The 18,199-nt window shown below is 41.9% G+C and overlaps 1 protein-coding gene across 1 annotated transcript in view; it reads right to left on the bottom strand.

Moving 5' to 3' along the window:
• col12a1b (collagen, type XII, alpha 1b) overlaps positions 1–18,199 on the bottom strand; it is a 112,728-nt gene that overhangs the window by 40,931 nt on the left and 53,598 nt on the right. Inside the window, exons 32-39 of the mRNA XM_020619462.1 lie at positions 16,368–16,497; positions 15,456–15,595; positions 15,071–15,200; positions 14,445–14,584; positions 14,201–14,330; positions 13,882–14,021; positions 10,206–10,335; positions 9,271–9,368 (exon numbers count right to left, since the gene is read on the bottom strand). Of these exons, the coding sequence (XP_020475118.1) occupies positions 9,271–9,368; positions 10,206–10,335; positions 13,882–14,021; positions 14,201–14,330; positions 14,445–14,584; positions 15,071–15,200; positions 15,456–15,595; positions 16,368–16,497 (1,038 nt within the window). The remainder of the gene's footprint in view (positions 1–9,270; positions 9,369–10,205; positions 10,336–13,881; positions 14,022–14,200; positions 14,331–14,444; positions 14,585–15,070; positions 15,201–15,455; positions 15,596–16,367; positions 16,498–18,199) is intronic.

The raw sequence follows: 18,199 nt of genomic DNA, 5'->3' as shown, positions 1-18,199 counted from the left end.
TGTGTTAATAAACTCCTCAGTTGCTGTGTGCTTATTAGGATTTAACAAATCTATATTGAAGTCACCACATATGAACATTAATTTATGACTTATTGTCAAGTAATTTTCTTCCATCCAGTCATTAAATTTTTCTATGCTGGCTCCAGGTGCTCTATAAATACAGCTTATTACAACATTTTTCTTTTTTTCCACTAATATTTCTACAGTCACACACTCGAGCAAATTATCAAGCACCCTAGACATTTTGTCTACTTTCTTATAACAAAAGTTTTTATCTATGTACGAGGCCACACCACCTCCCATCTTATTCTCTCTGTTTGTGCATACCAAGTCATAGCCATCAAGGTCAAAATCCATTCCCCTTACATTATTCATCCAAGTTTCAGAAATAGCAATTATATTAAAAGAATGTGTAAGACTACTAAGATAATGTTTTATACTCTGAAAGTTTGCGTATAAACTTCTGCTATTAAAGTGAATTAATGATAATTTGTTTTCAGTCTTAACATTGCTGTTAAACTGCTCATCCGTGTAATACTTGCAGTTATTTTCAGAGTTCTTAAAAAAGTTTTTTTCAGGGTCAAAATCATCGTCCGATTCATGATAATGTTGTTCAGTGTCTCCAATTGTGTTCAGTTCCAGATCCAATCCCTCAAAAACTATTAACCTCTGTAGCAAATCACTTGCCTCATTCCGTACGTGGGTCATACTTGTTGTTGGTCCCGGCTAATTGTTGGTTCCAACGACCATTTGCCCTCACAGATATCAATATACCTGCGTGTTTCTTTATACAGCTGAGGGTCCAGCGACCCCTTCATACTCTCCTTGTCTGCACTGTGTAAAGCTTCTGGCTTAGTTTGTGTTTGCTGCTTTCAAATGGAATTTGGAGAGTTTGTCTCCGGCTCTGACAGTTATCTGTTTCCACCTGTGTCCATACTCAATGTGTGTGTGTCCATGAAGCTGTGCTGGTGGCAGGCGGTGGCCCAACACCTTACTGAGGCACTTTATGGTGGGTTTTTCTTTCATTTGCTCCTAGGTGACAAACCCTAGCTGTGCTTCTGCCCCACCTACATGCACAAGGTTTCATAAAGCAGCAGGAACTGATTTTTGACATGTCACTGTGGTGTATAAGTGCAGCTTCATGGAGTTTTTGCTCTCAGCCCTGATCAAAAACATACATCAGAACTAATCACCTGCAGAGGAAACTGCAGATGACCTGAGGTTTGACAGTGTGAGGAGAGTCAGGGACTTACGAGTCCTTTCTTTGTCGGACTGGCGCAGACCTTCTCCTTCTGGGTAAACCGGAACCACCGTTACAGTATAGGGCGTGTCTGACAGCAGATTCCTCAGGATGGTGTTGGTAGTGCCACCCGACACCTGCTCCTGCTCACACACAGCGAAGCAACTTTCCATTTCATATCTCAAAATGAACTGACTTCTGGCACACAAAGGGTAAAAGTGCATAATGCATTGCTCTGATATAAACTTGCCTGACAAAACAAGAGTTTACAGTCATGTTAACATCTCTGTGAGGTTTGATCATCAAAGTAATTAGGATACATTGTCTGGAAACCATGGACGCTTCGCTAGTTTGAATTCACAAAATGATCAACACTGACCCCCACAGAGCTTGGACAGCAACATGGCAAAAATTTAAGGGTAATATTTTGAAACAGCTTCCAAAGAAAAAGTTAAATTATCATTCCAGAATATTCTTCTAAAACTCCGGTTGACACTGTAACATCTTTGATAACCTGAAAAGGTGGTAACAAGCCTGTGACGAAGGACAAGGAGTGAGTCTCAAGTCTCACCATGTCCTCAGTGCCTCCAGAAGCAGGAACATAGAAGATGCGGTACTGGCGGACGTTGCCCTCCGCCGGATCCCAGCGCACCTTGAGGGAGCTAGTGGTGGGATCAGTGACCTGTAGATTCTTTACTCCACCCAGGGGCTCTGTCAACACAACAGAGAGCAGGAACCAGAGTCGGGTCAGACCAGCAGTAACAGGACAACGGCTGGGTGAGGATTAGCACTTCAGGATGGTTCAGTGATTCTGCTGCCAGTAACTTTTCTTTGATTAGCTAACCTTCTAGGTCCTGTCAGTACATTCTCTTATCCTGTTGGTGCTTTCTGATGCTTCTAAGTCCACTGGATACATTACATCCATAACACCATGACAAACCCAAGGCAGAGGATGTGCTCTTCATTATAACTTTACCTTTTCTATACAATGCCAAAACTAATATGAATGTCTTGGATCTAATTTTTCTCATTACAAGACTGCAACTTGGATAAAAAAATAACTCTTTACAGCCTTAAATTTAAGATCCCTTGTGCCATGTCTGTGCTCTACCTTCAAACGAATTTGGGAACATTTTTATTGTGATGCACGTAGTGACAGCTGTTCTGCTTTGGCCAAACTCACTTGTCTTTCCATTCTCCGACATGCGTTTCCCCTCCACGTCAGTGTAAAGCGGCACTAGTGTCACTTTGTACTCGGTGTCTGGCCTCAGGTCTCTCAGCACTGTGCTGGTTGACATCCCAGATTCCTGAGTCTGAGAAGAACAAAATGCTAAAATAACACATCAATAACAAAATGTCAGCCATGGAAATGTTACTTTGTCTAAGGTTGGGTTTTATTATTGAACCTTCATTGGCCACACAGTAACATGGACACTAAGGGAGATGGGAGAATCTGCTATTACAGAGGTTTTAGTGATTTATATCTCTATTTTTGTTTATACTTACAGTTTACTGAAGCTGAAGCTATATGAAAAACTTAAACCCAAAGGCTGCAACATGTCATCAAATGGAGATATTCTAGAGGTCTTGTGCAGCATTTAAGACACATTTCTCCAAACATCTGCCTGACATATTTGGCATCTTTGGTAATACCGGAATCACCAATAGAATTTAAAATAAACTGTGGGTTTAAGAGCAAGAAGAGACCCTTAAAATGTCATATTTTTCTGGTTTCAATCACATTCACCAGCGTGCAGAGAGTAAATCTGATATTTTACTTTCTTGCTGCCAGCAAATTCCATGAAATGATCAAAATCAACAATCAATGGCTCCTACTAATAAGAACTGTGCGTATATCAAAGCCTCTTATTCGTCTGTGCCACAGAGCTCTGCTTTTATTAGAAACCCCCAGTGAGCTGCACTGGTTGACACGTTCCTAATTTCCACTGGTTAGGGATTTACTGAGCCCTTTTATATTACATTCCAATAAACCTGAACTAATTTCAAGATTTACATCTTCAGAAGAAACACTGGCTTGGAGCCGACAGCCACAGACAGGATGGAGAAGTCATGAAGTACTGAGAGATGGACTGGCTCATTGTTGCTTCTCTATATGAGATTTGTTGACGCTAGAAAAACATTCACTAACACCAGGCTCATCCTGAATGTGCCTCTCTGTTTAAGGCAGGTAGCTGACATAGTGCCATCATTATATTATGTACTTGGAGATCAGTTTGGAGAGCACATGTAAACTGACCATGCTCTCAGTTCCTCCGGCAGCGGGGACGTAGATGATTTGGTACTGCCTGACGTCGCCCTCAGCCGGGTCCCACCGAACCCTCAGGGAGTTGGTGGTGGGGTCAATCACCTGGAGATTCTTCACTCCACCCAGAGGCCCTGAAAGACAGGCCGCGTCACAATATGGATCAACTATTACACATGACTGCTTTATCCTGCAGGTTCATCGGACCAGTCCAGATGGCTCAGAGTTTGGGAAGCTGTCAATCACTATGAAGTGTTTTGTTTTCTTCCTGTGACCGTCTGTCTGTCTTTCAGATATTCTAGGATGCAAAAACATCCTTAGTAAAAACTTTGCTAAGCTTCAAAGAATTTCTCCGAGAAAAAAGGTCTGAGTAACTGCTGCAAATAACTCTTGGCATCTGTTTTATCCTGCAGGGTGCACCAGATGGGTGGGTTTACCACATCAGCAGAGTCCAGATGTATCAGAGCCAGGGGAGTTGCCTAAACGTTCTGGCATTCATTATTCTCCTCTGTGAGCCACAGATGTCTGTATAAATAGGGTCTGTATTATCTTTCTCAGTTTTAAAGGACCCTGCCGGTGGTTTTCTGCATGTTTTAGCCCATTAACTACAAAATGAGTTTACTTTACATTACTGGCGGGTTTTCAGGTAGACTCCCTGTTTTCCAGGCAGTCCGTGGTTTCAGTTCAGAAAAGTCAACTTTTTTGCCAAAGGTATGTTATTGTAGTAATACTGATTCATGTGGAGATGAAATGTACTTTTGGTGGTGCACTCAGGAATGCTGCAACAAACACAAGTCAGCCACTGAAAAGATTACAAAGTCAGACATGGTTTAGATCAGAGCAGTCTGGTGGTCTAAAGGATTAAGACCATGCAATCCAAGATTTCCAGCAGCATTTTCTCAGGGAGACACGACACCTTGCCTAAAATGAACAGCACCTCTACTTCCATCAAAATAAACTGTCCAGTTATTTGAGAATAAAACACATAAGGTTCAGTGGAGCTACTTCACACATCAGCTGCGAGTCAACTGTTTAAACCGTCACTGAGTTACTACATCCGCTGCAACCTTTTTGTGCAACATCATGTTACGTATCAGCAAAGACTGAGAAACCTGGTAAAAATGGTATAACACAGAAGACAGGCTACCGCATCTTGATCACCTTACAGTACAAGGTTCTTGAGGGAAACACTGTAATAACAACCTTTCCTGTCCCAAGTCTGGACAGAGTCCTTGTCTAGCACTCTCTCTTCTTCTAAATGAATAGATCATGCAAACATCTAACTGGCATGAAAAGAATAAAAACTTTAACTGCAGATGGCCTGTTGCACCTGTTGCTCGTACATTCAAATGCACGTTAAGTGCTCACTACGTGAAGATATTTTCTGGGGTAATCCTGCCTCTCTCACCCAAACAGATATTGCAATGGACTACAGTTTAAAATGATCCTTTTGTCACAGCCCAGAATCCTGTTTCAAAAAGAAATGCAACACTTGATGGAAGCACATGGCCCATTTTATGATGTCTTTAAGCCCTAGAGCTTCAAAACCTTCACAGTCCTTTAAAACTGTATGTTATGGAGTAGGTGAAAGTTCCTGCCAGAGGAGTATGTTACCGTTTTAGACAAAATGATTTTATTTACGTCAAAAATCACCTTCAGTGTCAGTCCTACAATCAGAAGAATGTAGTATGTAGACTCTCAGTTACATTTGTGTCTTGGTTCTATCTGGCAACTTCCACTTGGACCCAATCAAATCATACACAAAGCATGAGCTCTGTGCACTGTTAAACCCATACTGTGTCCATGTGGACAAGGGCTGAATGATTTACTCACTGGTCTTCCCCTTCGCACTCTGCCTTTTGCCATCCACATCTGGGTAGACGGGAACAACAGTCACATTGTAGGGTGTGTCAGGATGCAGGTTCCTCAGGATGGTGCTGGTGCTGCCGCCTGAAACCTCCTCCTGTTTGACAAAATGTTAAGTCTCTGTCAGCAAGTTAACAATTTGACCTGATTATGGTGAGAATGACTGAGGCCACAGTGAATCAGTAAAATAAATAAAATGCTGTTGGTGGATGTAAACCCTTCACATCATCCTGAAACAGTAAAACAGTGCTGGTCTCTACCATGTGTTCTTCCCCTGATGGCTCAGCAGCGTAGTAGACCTTGTAGCTTTGGACATTGCCCACTGCTGGGTCCCAGCGGGCCGTCAGAGTGCTGATGGTTGGGTCGATCACCTGCAAGTTCTTCACTCCACCCATAGGATCTGAGGAGGAGCAGCAGGACTCAATAAGTGTTCATAAGATGTTGTGATCAACTGAGAACCTGATTTAAAGAAAGGTTCACAGAAACATTTTGAAGCTCTGTTTGTTTTCTCTCTCTTTATTTTTAGGGAGTACCAAAAATCATAAGTCAAACCCAGGCAATCCAACTCTGACTGGGAGGATGATGATGGAGGGCTGGATGAAATGTGCTGACCCACTGAGATAGACCAGTGACGCAGGCTGTGGTGCTCAAACCATAATTCATTTTAAGACGTGACACATAGTTGGTTACTGCAGCTAACTGCGATACGGCTGTAGTATGAATGGTGGTGAACAGTTTTCAGAGTCACATTTGAAATGTGTAGTATATTTTCAATGCTGGTAGCTAAGAAAACATATGCTCATTTACCTCTAGACTGGTCTGTGACCAATGATTAGAAAAAATGTTAGTAAGGACTTTTTTGCTACTATATGATTTAGACAAATGACTGGAGTTTAGACTAAACTGCTGGCTAATGCATATTTAACAGGACTATGAGTCAGGTGCTATATCACTAACATTTTGTCACATGGAAACATTTATTTGTTGTATAATGTGTTTTGAGCATTATTAAATGCATCTGTATGAATTACTGCATTTCAACTTTTCATCTGTTTACTCTATTTTAACTGTGCTACAATATTTTATGGTGCCCTGCTCTTTGCATTTATATCAGGTCTTGGTCAGATAAAGAAAAACACGTCCATTGTTGTTCTCAAAGCTCAGGCCTCATCTTAACTTACATGTCTTTCCCTTTTCAGACTGAGGTTTTCCCTCTATCTCGTGGTAGACAGGCACCACGGTGACAGTGTACTCCGTGTTCGGCTCCAAGTTCTTCAAGACAGTGGAAGTGGTGGATCTAGAAACCTGGTCCTGGACCAGAAGAAAAGACACTGTGAAGTAGGAGAACTCTAGAATTTGGAGACATGTTAGAAAAGCCATATCCAAGACAAGAAGGGCTTAGCAGATACAAGGAAAACTCTCAGACTGAACACCACCACAGACTAATGTGACGTGAGCCGAGTGTTCTTCAGGCAGTAACTGTGTTATGGTTAGTATCCCTCACCAGGAGGGTGAGGGAGAACTGAGGTAGGACTCAAGTGTCAACTGTCTTTGTGCAGCTCAGGAACAGTACAAGCTCTGAGATAAAGGTGGATTTTAGCAGAAAGCTTCCACTTCACCAGCGAGGATAGTGCACCTTCCTTTGCTACAAATAAAATTTGTTCTTTGTCCATAAGATCAAATATTAAATCCTTAACTCTGACTATCAGTTGAGATCATTTCAGTTGTTTCCAACTCAAATCGTCTTATTTCACAACATTTCTTGAACTAAGTGACATGATCACCTCGTTTGCTCAGGTGTTCCTTTCACAACTTAAAAAATGTGTGCTTCAGCTCAAACCCGCTGCTTCTCCACTTGATCCCCTTCCGGGGAAGATTTTTAAAGAAGTTACTGATATTATTGGCCCTGGGCTGGTCAACTTTGTTAACTCATGCTTGAGTTCTGGTTCGCTCCCTTTGACCCTTAAGCATGTGGTTGTTAGACCATTACTTAAAAAGCCCAGCCTTGACGCTACGGTATTAGGTATGAGTCCTATCTTACCAATAGAACCTATTCGGTTATGATTGGCGACCATTCTTCCGGCGCAGCTTCCTTGACTTCAGGTGTCCCCCAAGGCTCCATTCTGGCCCCTTTGCTATTTTCCCTGTATCTGTCACCGCTTGCCGCCATTATATCTAGTCACAATGTTCCCTTCCATTTCTATGCTGATGATATTCAAATCTATATGCCACTGGTTCAACCAGAGTCAGGTTCATTTGGTGCATTACAAAACTGTCTCCAGGATGTCAAAACCTGGCTAACTCAAAATTTCCTTTACTTAAATGAAGGCAAATCTGAATTTATTGTTATCAGCCCCCATTTGGATGCAAGACTAGTTGATCTTGGCACATATGCCCCCTCGCTTTCTAATGCGGTAAAAAATCTGGGGGTAATTTTTGATGTCGATTTTAACTTTGATAAGCAGATCAAGTCAGTGGTAAAAAGCAGCTTCTACCAGCTAAGACTGTTGGCTAAGGTAAAGCCATTTCTCTCTCTCATAGTGACTTAGAGAAAGCCATTCATGTGTTTGTGACTTCCCGGCTTGATTATTGTAATGCCCTGTACTCCGGTTTGTCCCAGTCATCACTCTCCAGGCTCCAACTTGTTCAGAACACGGCTGCCTGTCTGCTGACAAACACTCGTCGGCATGCCCATATCACCCCGGTTCTGTTGTCCCTTCATTGGCTCCCGCTTAAATGAAAAATAGATTTTAAGGTTCTGCTTTATGTTTTTAAAGCCATGCATGGCCTTGCCCCTCAGTACCTGTCGGACCTCTTGGCTAGATACGTTCCTCGCAGAACCCTACGATCATCAGGTCACCTTGCTCTTGTCGTTCCCCCTGTACACTACAAAAAATGGGGAGGTCGCGCCTTTGCCGTGCATGGCCCCAGGTTGTGGAACTCCCTGCCTTTAGACATTCGCTTGATAACTGAGCCGGCAGCGTTTAAGTCAGCGTTAAAAACACATCTTTTTAAACAAGCTTTGAATGTTTAGCGTGATCACTGAATTTTGTCAACTTTAATAATTTATTTTTTAATTACTTTTAATATGTTAGTGTGTGTCTTGGTCCTCTGGACCACCACAGTTGAACTCCCGTGGGGAGTGCCGGCCAGGCAGGAGCTGGCCTATATCAGTCCTTGGATATTTATTTGGCTTCTTGTTTGTCTATGAGTGTTTCTAACTGATGTTGTATTACTATGTTTCTACTGTTGTAGCACTTTGTGCTCTTGAGCTGAAAAGTGCGGTACAAATAAAGTTTATTATTATTATTATCATCTGGAGGCTGATGAAATGGTTGATAAATGTTAATGAAGCACTGATGTTTATTAACTTAAACATGGTGGTTTTCATACTGTGGTAGAAATACAGCGAAACAGTCAGCAGTAAGAGGAATATGGTGATTTGTTGGAAACAAGCTGCAAAATCACTGGCCTGGTCCCTGAAAGGATGAAACGCAGAGGCATCTCAAAACAACACACAGAAAAAATAAATACTGGTCAATGACCTTTGACCTCAGAGATTTTACCATTTAAATAAAAGTTAGACTGCCACTGAACAATCACTTTAACTTCACAGTAGCTAAAATTCTTGTGTGGTTTGAATTAAAACAAATGGGTTTCACATTTCAGTCAGTCATGAAAACCCAGAAACCAACGGGACGGATGAAGTTCTCAGCTTCTAGTGAAAATACAACATCTGGCCAGCAAATCTTGACTGTTACAGTTCTGCCATGTACAGCAGTTCCTCTTGGTTCTCGGTAAAGATCGACTTCTCTTATGAAAAGTGTTGATGACACAATATTGTCGTGTGAAGTCTTACCACGTTTCGATCCCCTCCAGCAGTCGGCTCCCAGATCACGATGTATTCGCGAACATTTCCCTCGGCGGGATCCCAGCGGACATTCAGGGAGCTGGTGGTGGGATCGGTAACCTGTAGGTTCTTCACAAAACCCAGCGGCTCTGAGTGGAGACACCAAACAGGAAGACAGATCAGAGCATCACACAGCTGCTGTCTCGTCAGAGGTTACTGGTGTCCAGGGGGCAGTTTGTTCACATGTCGCATGATAAGAATATAGCGGTTTATTTTACATCTATTGATTCACATTCAAATGTGTAGGGACACTGGTGCTTTGTCTATTTTGTTACATCTGGAAAGCTGCTGTCTGCTTTGGTTAGTTCTGAAGTCACTGTCGGAGCGTTATCTACAGCCGTAATCATAATCAGTGGAGATTAAAACCAAATAAACTCACTGCTTCTTCAATGAGTCACTTCTTCTCATGCTACTGCTTTTTTTATTTGGAGAATAAAAACAAGAAACAAACTAATGCTACTGAGGAGGAGTCCAACACTACAAAGAAAAGGCTATCGAACACAAAGGAAATAAATAACTAATTCACAAGAGATGGCTCTACATCAGATCCAGAAGTGAACGTGATGTACCGGTACTCTGGATAAATACAAGAAAAGGAGCAGTCGACAGTGTTTCTTTGTCGACTCTGCATCTGGACAAGAAAGACATGCGTGTGTTCTGCACATTGACTATGTTTGTCAAGTCGGAGAAGTAAGTAGGAGTCAAAATACAATTAGCCACAGTTTGAAATGACTGCTATCAGGACAGATTTCACATTTCTGTCCCCACCCCTGCTGGCTCTGTTTCTTTCTCTCTTCCTGCTTTTTTAGCTCCCGTTCAGTCAGAGAAAAAATGATCAGTTTGATGCTTTCTTAGAGGCTCAGGTGATTTCCACGGTTCATAGGAGCAACTGACAACAGCAGCAGATCACAGCCACGGTTACTCACTCGTCTTGCCGTTGTCAGTCAGGCTGGGTCCGTCTCCCTCGGCGTACACTGGGACCACGGTGACAGTGTAGTGGGTGTTCGGTAGCAGATTCTCCAGGACGGTTGTGGTGGTACTCTCTGACACTTGCTCCTACAGAGACACATGTGTTGAACTGCCCTGTACTGAGAGGTTCGATTCCTACCAGCCCCAGGAGCCCAGTTTAACTAGTTGCTGGATGTTTTCACAATAATTTGGCCCAAGAAACAACCATACATTTAGCTTATAGTCTTCTTGGAAGAAATGAGTTTATGAACTAACTTCATCTACAATCCACTGAGAATTAGACAAGATTTTAGAAAAAGCCCAAAACTAAACCAGGTGCCAAATTTAACACTAACATCAGTGAAAAGTTGTCTACAAATGTAAAACTCTTATTGTTATCTTGTTTGCTGTTTTGACTCTTAACTGAAGAAGCAACATATAAAACCACATGAACAGTTTTCATGGGGTTAACACTCGTCTCTATACTTTAACATATTAACTGGAGGTAACGATTACATCACCAACAGAGACAAATAAACTACTTCTAAATACACCGACACAAGCAGTTAAATCATCATTCAGCCACATTCAGATCTGTTATTTCACGGCTCTTCACGTTCTGAACCTCATCAAACACTGACGGTAAGAATCTGATTAGCAGGATTTACACACACTTACTCTGTACAAGCTGTACTCCAGAAACACAAACATGCCATACAACAATGAGGGATCCACCCTGCCAGCAAGGATTTAGGTCCTATTATGTGGCAACTGCCCGACAGGATTATCCTGTCAAAAAACATGACATCACTAAATCCCTGCTGAAAGCTTTGATCATTTTGCTTCTCGAGTCTGACAGCCTTCTTATTAACGTTCTGCTGCAAAACTTGAGTAACTGTCCGACCAGGAGTGTTAAAGTGCGAAACAAAGACTTTCCAGTTTACATCATCATCAAACGCTGATAGGGGCTTTCAAAGTCGCATCCTCTCTCTGCCTATAGTGTTTCAACAAGTAGAGATGTTGTTGTCACTGAGCAGTGGCCTTAACAACACAGTACAACGTGCCTGATGCCAGCTGAATATTTTGCTTAGAAAGTTACAAAGAGCCAATCGGATTTGACACAACTGAAGAAGACGCTGCTCTGAACTCAGTGTTGTTTGATACCTCCACCAGCGTCCAGTTAAAAGCACAGTAATGGTTGGAGATGTGGTGATGTATGATGGTGCAACAGTCTAAGAAAACTAGTTAAACTCTCTGTTTTACTTGTATTCTTGTCATTGTGTTCTCATGTTATTTCCTCAGTTATTTTGTTCTTCCATCACAGGGATCACAGAACTTTAATCACTCTCGTGTCAGTGTAGTTAAACTAAACCTAAATTAATCAAAGTCAACTGAAGCTGATTCGACTTGAGATTAAGTTAACTAAACCCAATTTAACAAGACTCAAGTAAACTCAACTAGACTTGACTCTAGTTAATACAACGGAGGTCAACTTAGCTCGACTCAACTCAAGTTGTCTCATCTCGCCTCTAGTTGACTTAAGTTACCTCGATTCAGCTCAGGCCATGTTAACTCGACTCGAGCCAGCTCAGTTTAACCCAGGTTAACTCGGCTCAACACAATTCCACTTAAACTCAGATCAACTCAACCCAACTCCCACTAGCTCAGCTGAACTGAGGTCAACTCATCTTGACTAAATTCAAGTTAATTTGACTCAACTCAGGTTAATTCGTCTCCACTCAACTCAAGTTGCCTTGACTCAACCAAAGTTAACTCATCGCTAATTAACTTGACTCTACATAACTTATTTTTTACATCCCATGCTTTGTGTTTGATAAAGGTTCATTAAAAATCTTCTGATCTGCTCCTGTTTGTTGTTAATTTACTGTTCAAACTTGTTGAATCACTCAGAATTAACCAGTGAGAGAGACTCAAACACTGCCTTTCTGTGAATTTATCGTGTGAGCCATAACAGAAGAAGTACCAACAATTTAGTTTTTCCCCGTTTCTGTTCTTATGGCCTACATACAGTGGTGTGAAAAAGTGTTTGCCCCCTTACTGATTTCTTATCTTTTTGCATGTTTGTCACACTGTAATGTTTCAGATCGTCAAACAAATTTATATATTAGTCAAAGATAACACAAGTAAACACATCATGCAGTTTTTAAATGAAGGTTTTTATTATTAAGGGAAAACAAAATCCAAAACTATATAGCCCAGTGTGAACAAGTGTTTGCCCCCTAAACCTAAGAACTGGTTGGGCCACCCTTAGCAGCAACAACTGCAATCAAGCATTTTCGATAACTTGCCATGAGTCTTTTACAGCGCTGTGGAGGAATTTTGGCCCACTCATCTTGGCAGAATGGTTGTAAGTCAGCCACATTGGAGGGTTTTCGGGCATGAACCGCCTTTTTAAGGTCATGCCACAGCATCTCAATTGGATTCAGGTCAGGACTTTGACTAGGCCACTCCAAAGTCTTCATTTTGTTTTTCTTCAGCCATTCAGAAGTGGACTTGCTGGTGTGCTTTGGATCATTGTCCTGCTGCAGAACCCAAGTTCGCTTCAGCTTGAGGCCACAAACAGATGGCCGGACATTCTCCTTCAGGATATTTTGGTACACAGCAGAATTCAGGGTTCCATTTATCACAGCAACCATAAGAAAGAGACTGGGCAAAAATGGTTTGCATGGCAGAGTTCCAAGACGAAAACCACTGCTGAGCAAAAAGAACATAAAGGCTCGTCTCAGTTTTGCCAGAAAACATCTTGATGATCCCCAAGACTTTTGGGATAATACTCTGTGGACAGACGAGACAAAAGTTGAACTTTTTGGAAGGTGTGTGTCCCATTATGTGTGGTGTAAAAGTAACACCGCATTTCAGAAAAAGAACATCATACCAACAGTAAAATATGGTGGTGGTAGTGTGATGGTCTGGGGCTGTTTTGCTGCTTCAGGCCCTGGAAGACTTGCTGTGATAAATGGAACCCTGAATTCTGCTGTGTACCAAAATATCCTGAAGGAGAATGTCCGGCCATTCGTTTGTGACCTCAAGCTGAAGCGAACTTGGGTTCTGCAGCAGGACAATGATGCAAAGCACACCAGCAAGTCCACTTCTGAATGGCTGAAGAAAAACAAAATGAAGACTGGAGTGGCCTAGTCAACGTCATGACCTGAATCCAATTGAGATGCTGTGGCATGACCTTAAAAAGGCAGTTCATGCCCGAAAACGCTCCAATGTGGCTGACTTACAACCATTCTGCCAAGATGAGTGGGCCAAAATTCCTCCACAGCGCTGTAAAAGACTCATGGCAAGTTATCGAAAATGCTTGATTGCAGTTGTTGCTGCTAAGGGTGGCCCAACCAGTTATTAGGTTTAGGGGGCAAACACTTTTTCACACAGGGCTATATAGTTTTGGATTTTGTTTTCCCTTAATAATAAAAACCTTCATTTAAAAACTGCATGATGTGTTTACTTGTGTTATCTTTGACTAATATATAAATTTGTTTGACGATCTGAAACATTACAGTGTGACAAACATGCAAAAAGATAAGAAATCAGTAAGGGGGCAAACACTTTTTCACACCACTGTAGAAACCGTTATTTGAGCCCCTGGTTTTATTTGAGTATTTTCTATGAAGAGCGAGAGGATCTTACCACCACTTCCTGGCCTCCATCTACAGGAACGTAGATCACTTTGTAGCCCTGAACGTTGCCATCAGCAGGATTCCAGGTGACAGTGAGAGTAGTGATGGTCGGGTTGGTCACCTTCATGGTGCCCACTCCACCCAAAGGCACTGGGAGCAGGAAAATAATTGGTATTAAACCAGTGAATTCAAATGGTCTTTCACTTTGTCATCATCCAAAAATATTTTACATTCATTTATAAACATATGCGGCTGGTGCACTAAACTGTGTGAGAATGTGTCGCCTTCAAATACTTGTAAAACCAAGTTCCAGCTCCACAGTGACTTACACGTCTTTCCGTTCTCCGACTGCCGTTTTCCCTCCCTGGTAGGGTACACTGGTAACACCGACACCGTGTACAGTGTGTCGGGCGTCAGGTTCCTGAGGACGATGGAGGTGGTGCCTGTAGGAACTTGCTCCTGTTAAAAATTAAAAATTGTTAATTTACCTGGTTAGTCTCATAAGTGGCCGCCCCTCAACCAGCCAACTAAGCTGCAGTCTCGAGAGGTAGGACAGCTGTAAACGACCCTCACCATGTCCTCGCGACCACCAGCGGTGGGCACGAAGAAGACCTTGTAGAGGCGAACAGCACCGTCAGCTGGGTCCCAGTTCACATTCAGAGAGGTCATGGTGGGGTCAGTCACCCTCAGGCCCCTCACTCCTCCCAGTGGTCCTGCACAAGACAAGAAGTTGTATATACACTGAAGTCTTTTGCTTTGCTTGTGCAAAGCAATGCAGCTCAGGGGGCGATGGCTGTGCAAACCTTCTTTAGACACGCTGTCAGACAGATGAACATCACATGTGATGACACAAAATTCTTATGGTGTCACTAGACTTCTAGAGTTAATTAAGGTGCCGAGGCTATTAGCTGAGCAACATTAATATGTAATTCATTGGTACTTGATAAGCTTGATTCTAAAACATACATTTTATAAATGGACAAAAATGTTGACTTTCTGTTACACACATTTCATAAATGCCTTGTTTTGGCCTAGAACATTTGCGACCTCCCCATCTAAAAAGAGGACTGATTTGTATTTTAGCATTCACTTTTACTGAAGCAAATGATGCCACAGCTTATTTTCAACTAATCCAGGAGAATTTCAGCATCAGAAAGCACAATAACCTCTACATGAGTTGGGTATTTTAGTGGTCTTACTTGTCTTTCCATTTTCAGACATTTTCCTTCCGTCTCCTTCAGCGTAGACCGGCACCAGGGAGACGGTGTAAAGGGTGTCAGGCTGCAGGCCTCGCAGCGTGGTGGTGGTAGTACCCGGTGACACCGTTTCCTGAGATCAACAGCAAGTTTCACAAATTAGCTGCTTAGAAAACCAGTTGACACGCAGAAAACAAGCACAACCTCCGAACGCTACAGTCCAGTTATAAGAGTATCAGCCTGGGTGTAGTGGACCAAGCTGGAAACAACATTTAAGGTGGAGGACTGAGGTCTGAGAAGCTGGGGACTTTGAAACACACACAGCAGAATGTTGTTCAACTGTGCACAGTGCCAGCAGACAAGCAGATGGTTGTCCTACCAGTCCTACCATGCTCTCAGGTCCTCCAGCAGCAGGAGCATAGCTGACTTTGTACTCCTTCACTCGGCCCTCGGCAGGCTCCCAGCGCACATTCAGGGTGGTCATGGTCGGGTTCAACACCTGGAGGTTCCTTACTCCACCCAGAGGCTCTGAGGAAATACCAAGACAGGTGTTACAGGGACAAACTACATGTCCTCCAGATCTCCACCATCTGGTACTTCACCGGAGGATTTCCACTGTGAGAGATTTTCTAATTTTGCTGCTCATTAAGCTGTTGCGTTGCTCTGCACATAAGGACATTCAACATGAGATAAAACAGTAAAATATCACTAATTTTAGTTCCCTCCATTTTTCCGTCTTCCTTACTTTACTTGCTTTATTCTCTTTTCTGTTTTCTCCCTTTATACAGTTTGTTTCCCTGTTCTGTGGATTTTACTTCTCTCCATCCTTTGCTCCTATTTTTTCCTTCCACCTGTTTCTTTTCCTCATTTTTATATCCTTCTCCTTTGTCTTGTCTTCTGTTTTCCTTCTTCCCAGATACATTTTTTCCTTTTCTTCATCTTTCTCTCCTTCTGATATCAAAACTGCAGATGTGAGCTCTTCATGACAAACTCAACCATTCTTTACCATGACTTTTCTGTTTACTGAACTCTATTTTCTACCAACTCTAACTACTACATATACTACAATACTAATTCATCCTGTTTTCTAAACTTAGGTTAATGTTTTATTTTGAAACTAGTACTTTTCCACTGAGGTTTCCTACTTTTATGTGAATCTGACTACTTCGCAGCTGCCACTCAGAAATGGAGGTAAAGAACATTCATCATTTTGAAACCCTGTAAAGTTGCTGAACTGAGTGCGACAACAAGGAGTTTATTTGCTGAATGTTTTGACATGCTAATCACATCAGACTCTTACTGGTTTTTCCTTCTCCGGAGATGTCTTTCCTGACACCGTTGGGATACACCGCCACCACAGTGACGGAGTACTGAGTGTTGGGCTCGAGCTTCTGCAGGATGGTGTTGGTCTTCCTCCCTCCAACCTGCGTCTGTTCACAGGAAACAGAAGCATTTTCATTTCAGAGCAACACAACAGTTTGTCACATCTGTGGCTGACACACCAGTGAATAACAGTGTGAACATGCGGTGCGTGGTCTGTGTTGATATCCTCAAATGTGGGTTGCTCAGTTTGAACAACAGCATTTAAAATTACAAGATCAAAAAAAAAAAAGCAAAATCAAAAACAGAATTATTATTTTTCTTAGTTGGAAAAGTTAATGTTTTCTCCCTGTTATTCATTAAATTTAACGCCTTCTTTTCTTATAAAGCTAAAATGAAGTAAACACATACACCAGCTGTTTTTCTGCTGGATTTCTGACAAACCAGCTGCTCAACAAATGGCTGCTCATTTTAAACTGTTATAACCAACGACCACAGGCGGCGCCAAATCACCCAGGACTGAAATACGTCCAAGTGTGTTATAACTTACACCTGCTCTCATTGCTCTGCCTCCCAGAAACTAAAGTGAAACTCTACAGTGTGCAATAATTCACCGCAGGTCATGTTTTAGAAACTGTTCTGCTGCTTCTGAGGACAATCACAGCAAACTATTGAACTATTTATACATGTTTAAGTTAATTACTTCACTGCAAGAGAGCCCAGATAGACCTTTGGGAAATCCTGAGCAAGCAACTCTGCAGTACATCACACAATGAATGCGACACTGTAAACACATTTATAGAGGGAATAAACAGTTTGCCTGGCAGCTCAGAGACAAATGACAGAGGACATTCCATCACATTTACATCAGTATCATGGAATTTTTATTCTGTGAAACATGCAAAGCGTCTGCTTGTTGTTCAGCTGTGGCTCCTCCGGGCTCTGAACCTGTGACATTTTGCTTAGACGATGATCTTTTATCATGAGGTAACGGTAAGCATTGTGTTTACTCAGCTGTACTCACTACCAACTACTTTTAATTTTATATTTTATTTTGTTTTTTGTACAGCAGGAAACAAAAAATGTGGGTGAAAACCAGTTCAAACAGTTCTGATGACTGTTCAAACATCTAAGCATTTTTCAAACTAAAATCTCTTTCTACTTCCTGTACAGGGTCTTATAACTTATCTTTTATAAATAACTAATTAAATATACTTAAAAAAAACCAACACTGTCTCTCTCAGTACTTCCTAACCTCGCTGCTCGTTCTGTGGTTCTTGGCTCCAGATGTAAATCTTTAAAAACAATGGTACCGTTTCATTTTTATAAAAAGGTTCAGTCATTTCCTAAACCAGCTGCTCACTGTAGATTCCTCATGTTTTCATTTCTGTGGGTTTAATTCATTCCACTGAGTTTCCTCAGTCTATAGCTATTATTCTTCTTAACTATATTATTTAAGTACATAGAGAAAATATAACATGGTCCCAGTCTTTTTTCACAAAGTTCCCAAACTGGACATTTACTGTTCTGTAAATTCAGTTCTACATTTTTCAGAGTGACGAGGAAATGCTGAGCTCATCCTGCACAATCCAACGTCCTGTCAGGTATTATGTGAATGATGTCAGAAACAACAACACCAGATGCTCTGAGTCTTCTGGTAGACACATTTGATGTAGCGAAGGGATCTGAGGCCCATTAGTGGCTTAGATTTGTACCGCTGACATCATGGTTCGACTGACATGTTTTGGGAAACCTGTCGAACCATCTCAGAGACACACAATTTGTCACTAGCTGAAATTCCTTTCAAACACT

Source organism: Monopterus albus, unplaced genomic scaffold (assembly GCF_001952655.1).
Source record: "Monopterus albus unplaced genomic scaffold, M_albus_1.0 scaffold220.1, whole genome shotgun sequence".
NCBI lineage: Eukaryota > Metazoa > Chordata > Actinopteri > Synbranchiformes > Synbranchidae > Monopterus > Monopterus albus.
This window is presented reverse-complemented; position numbering and strand designations above follow the sequence as displayed.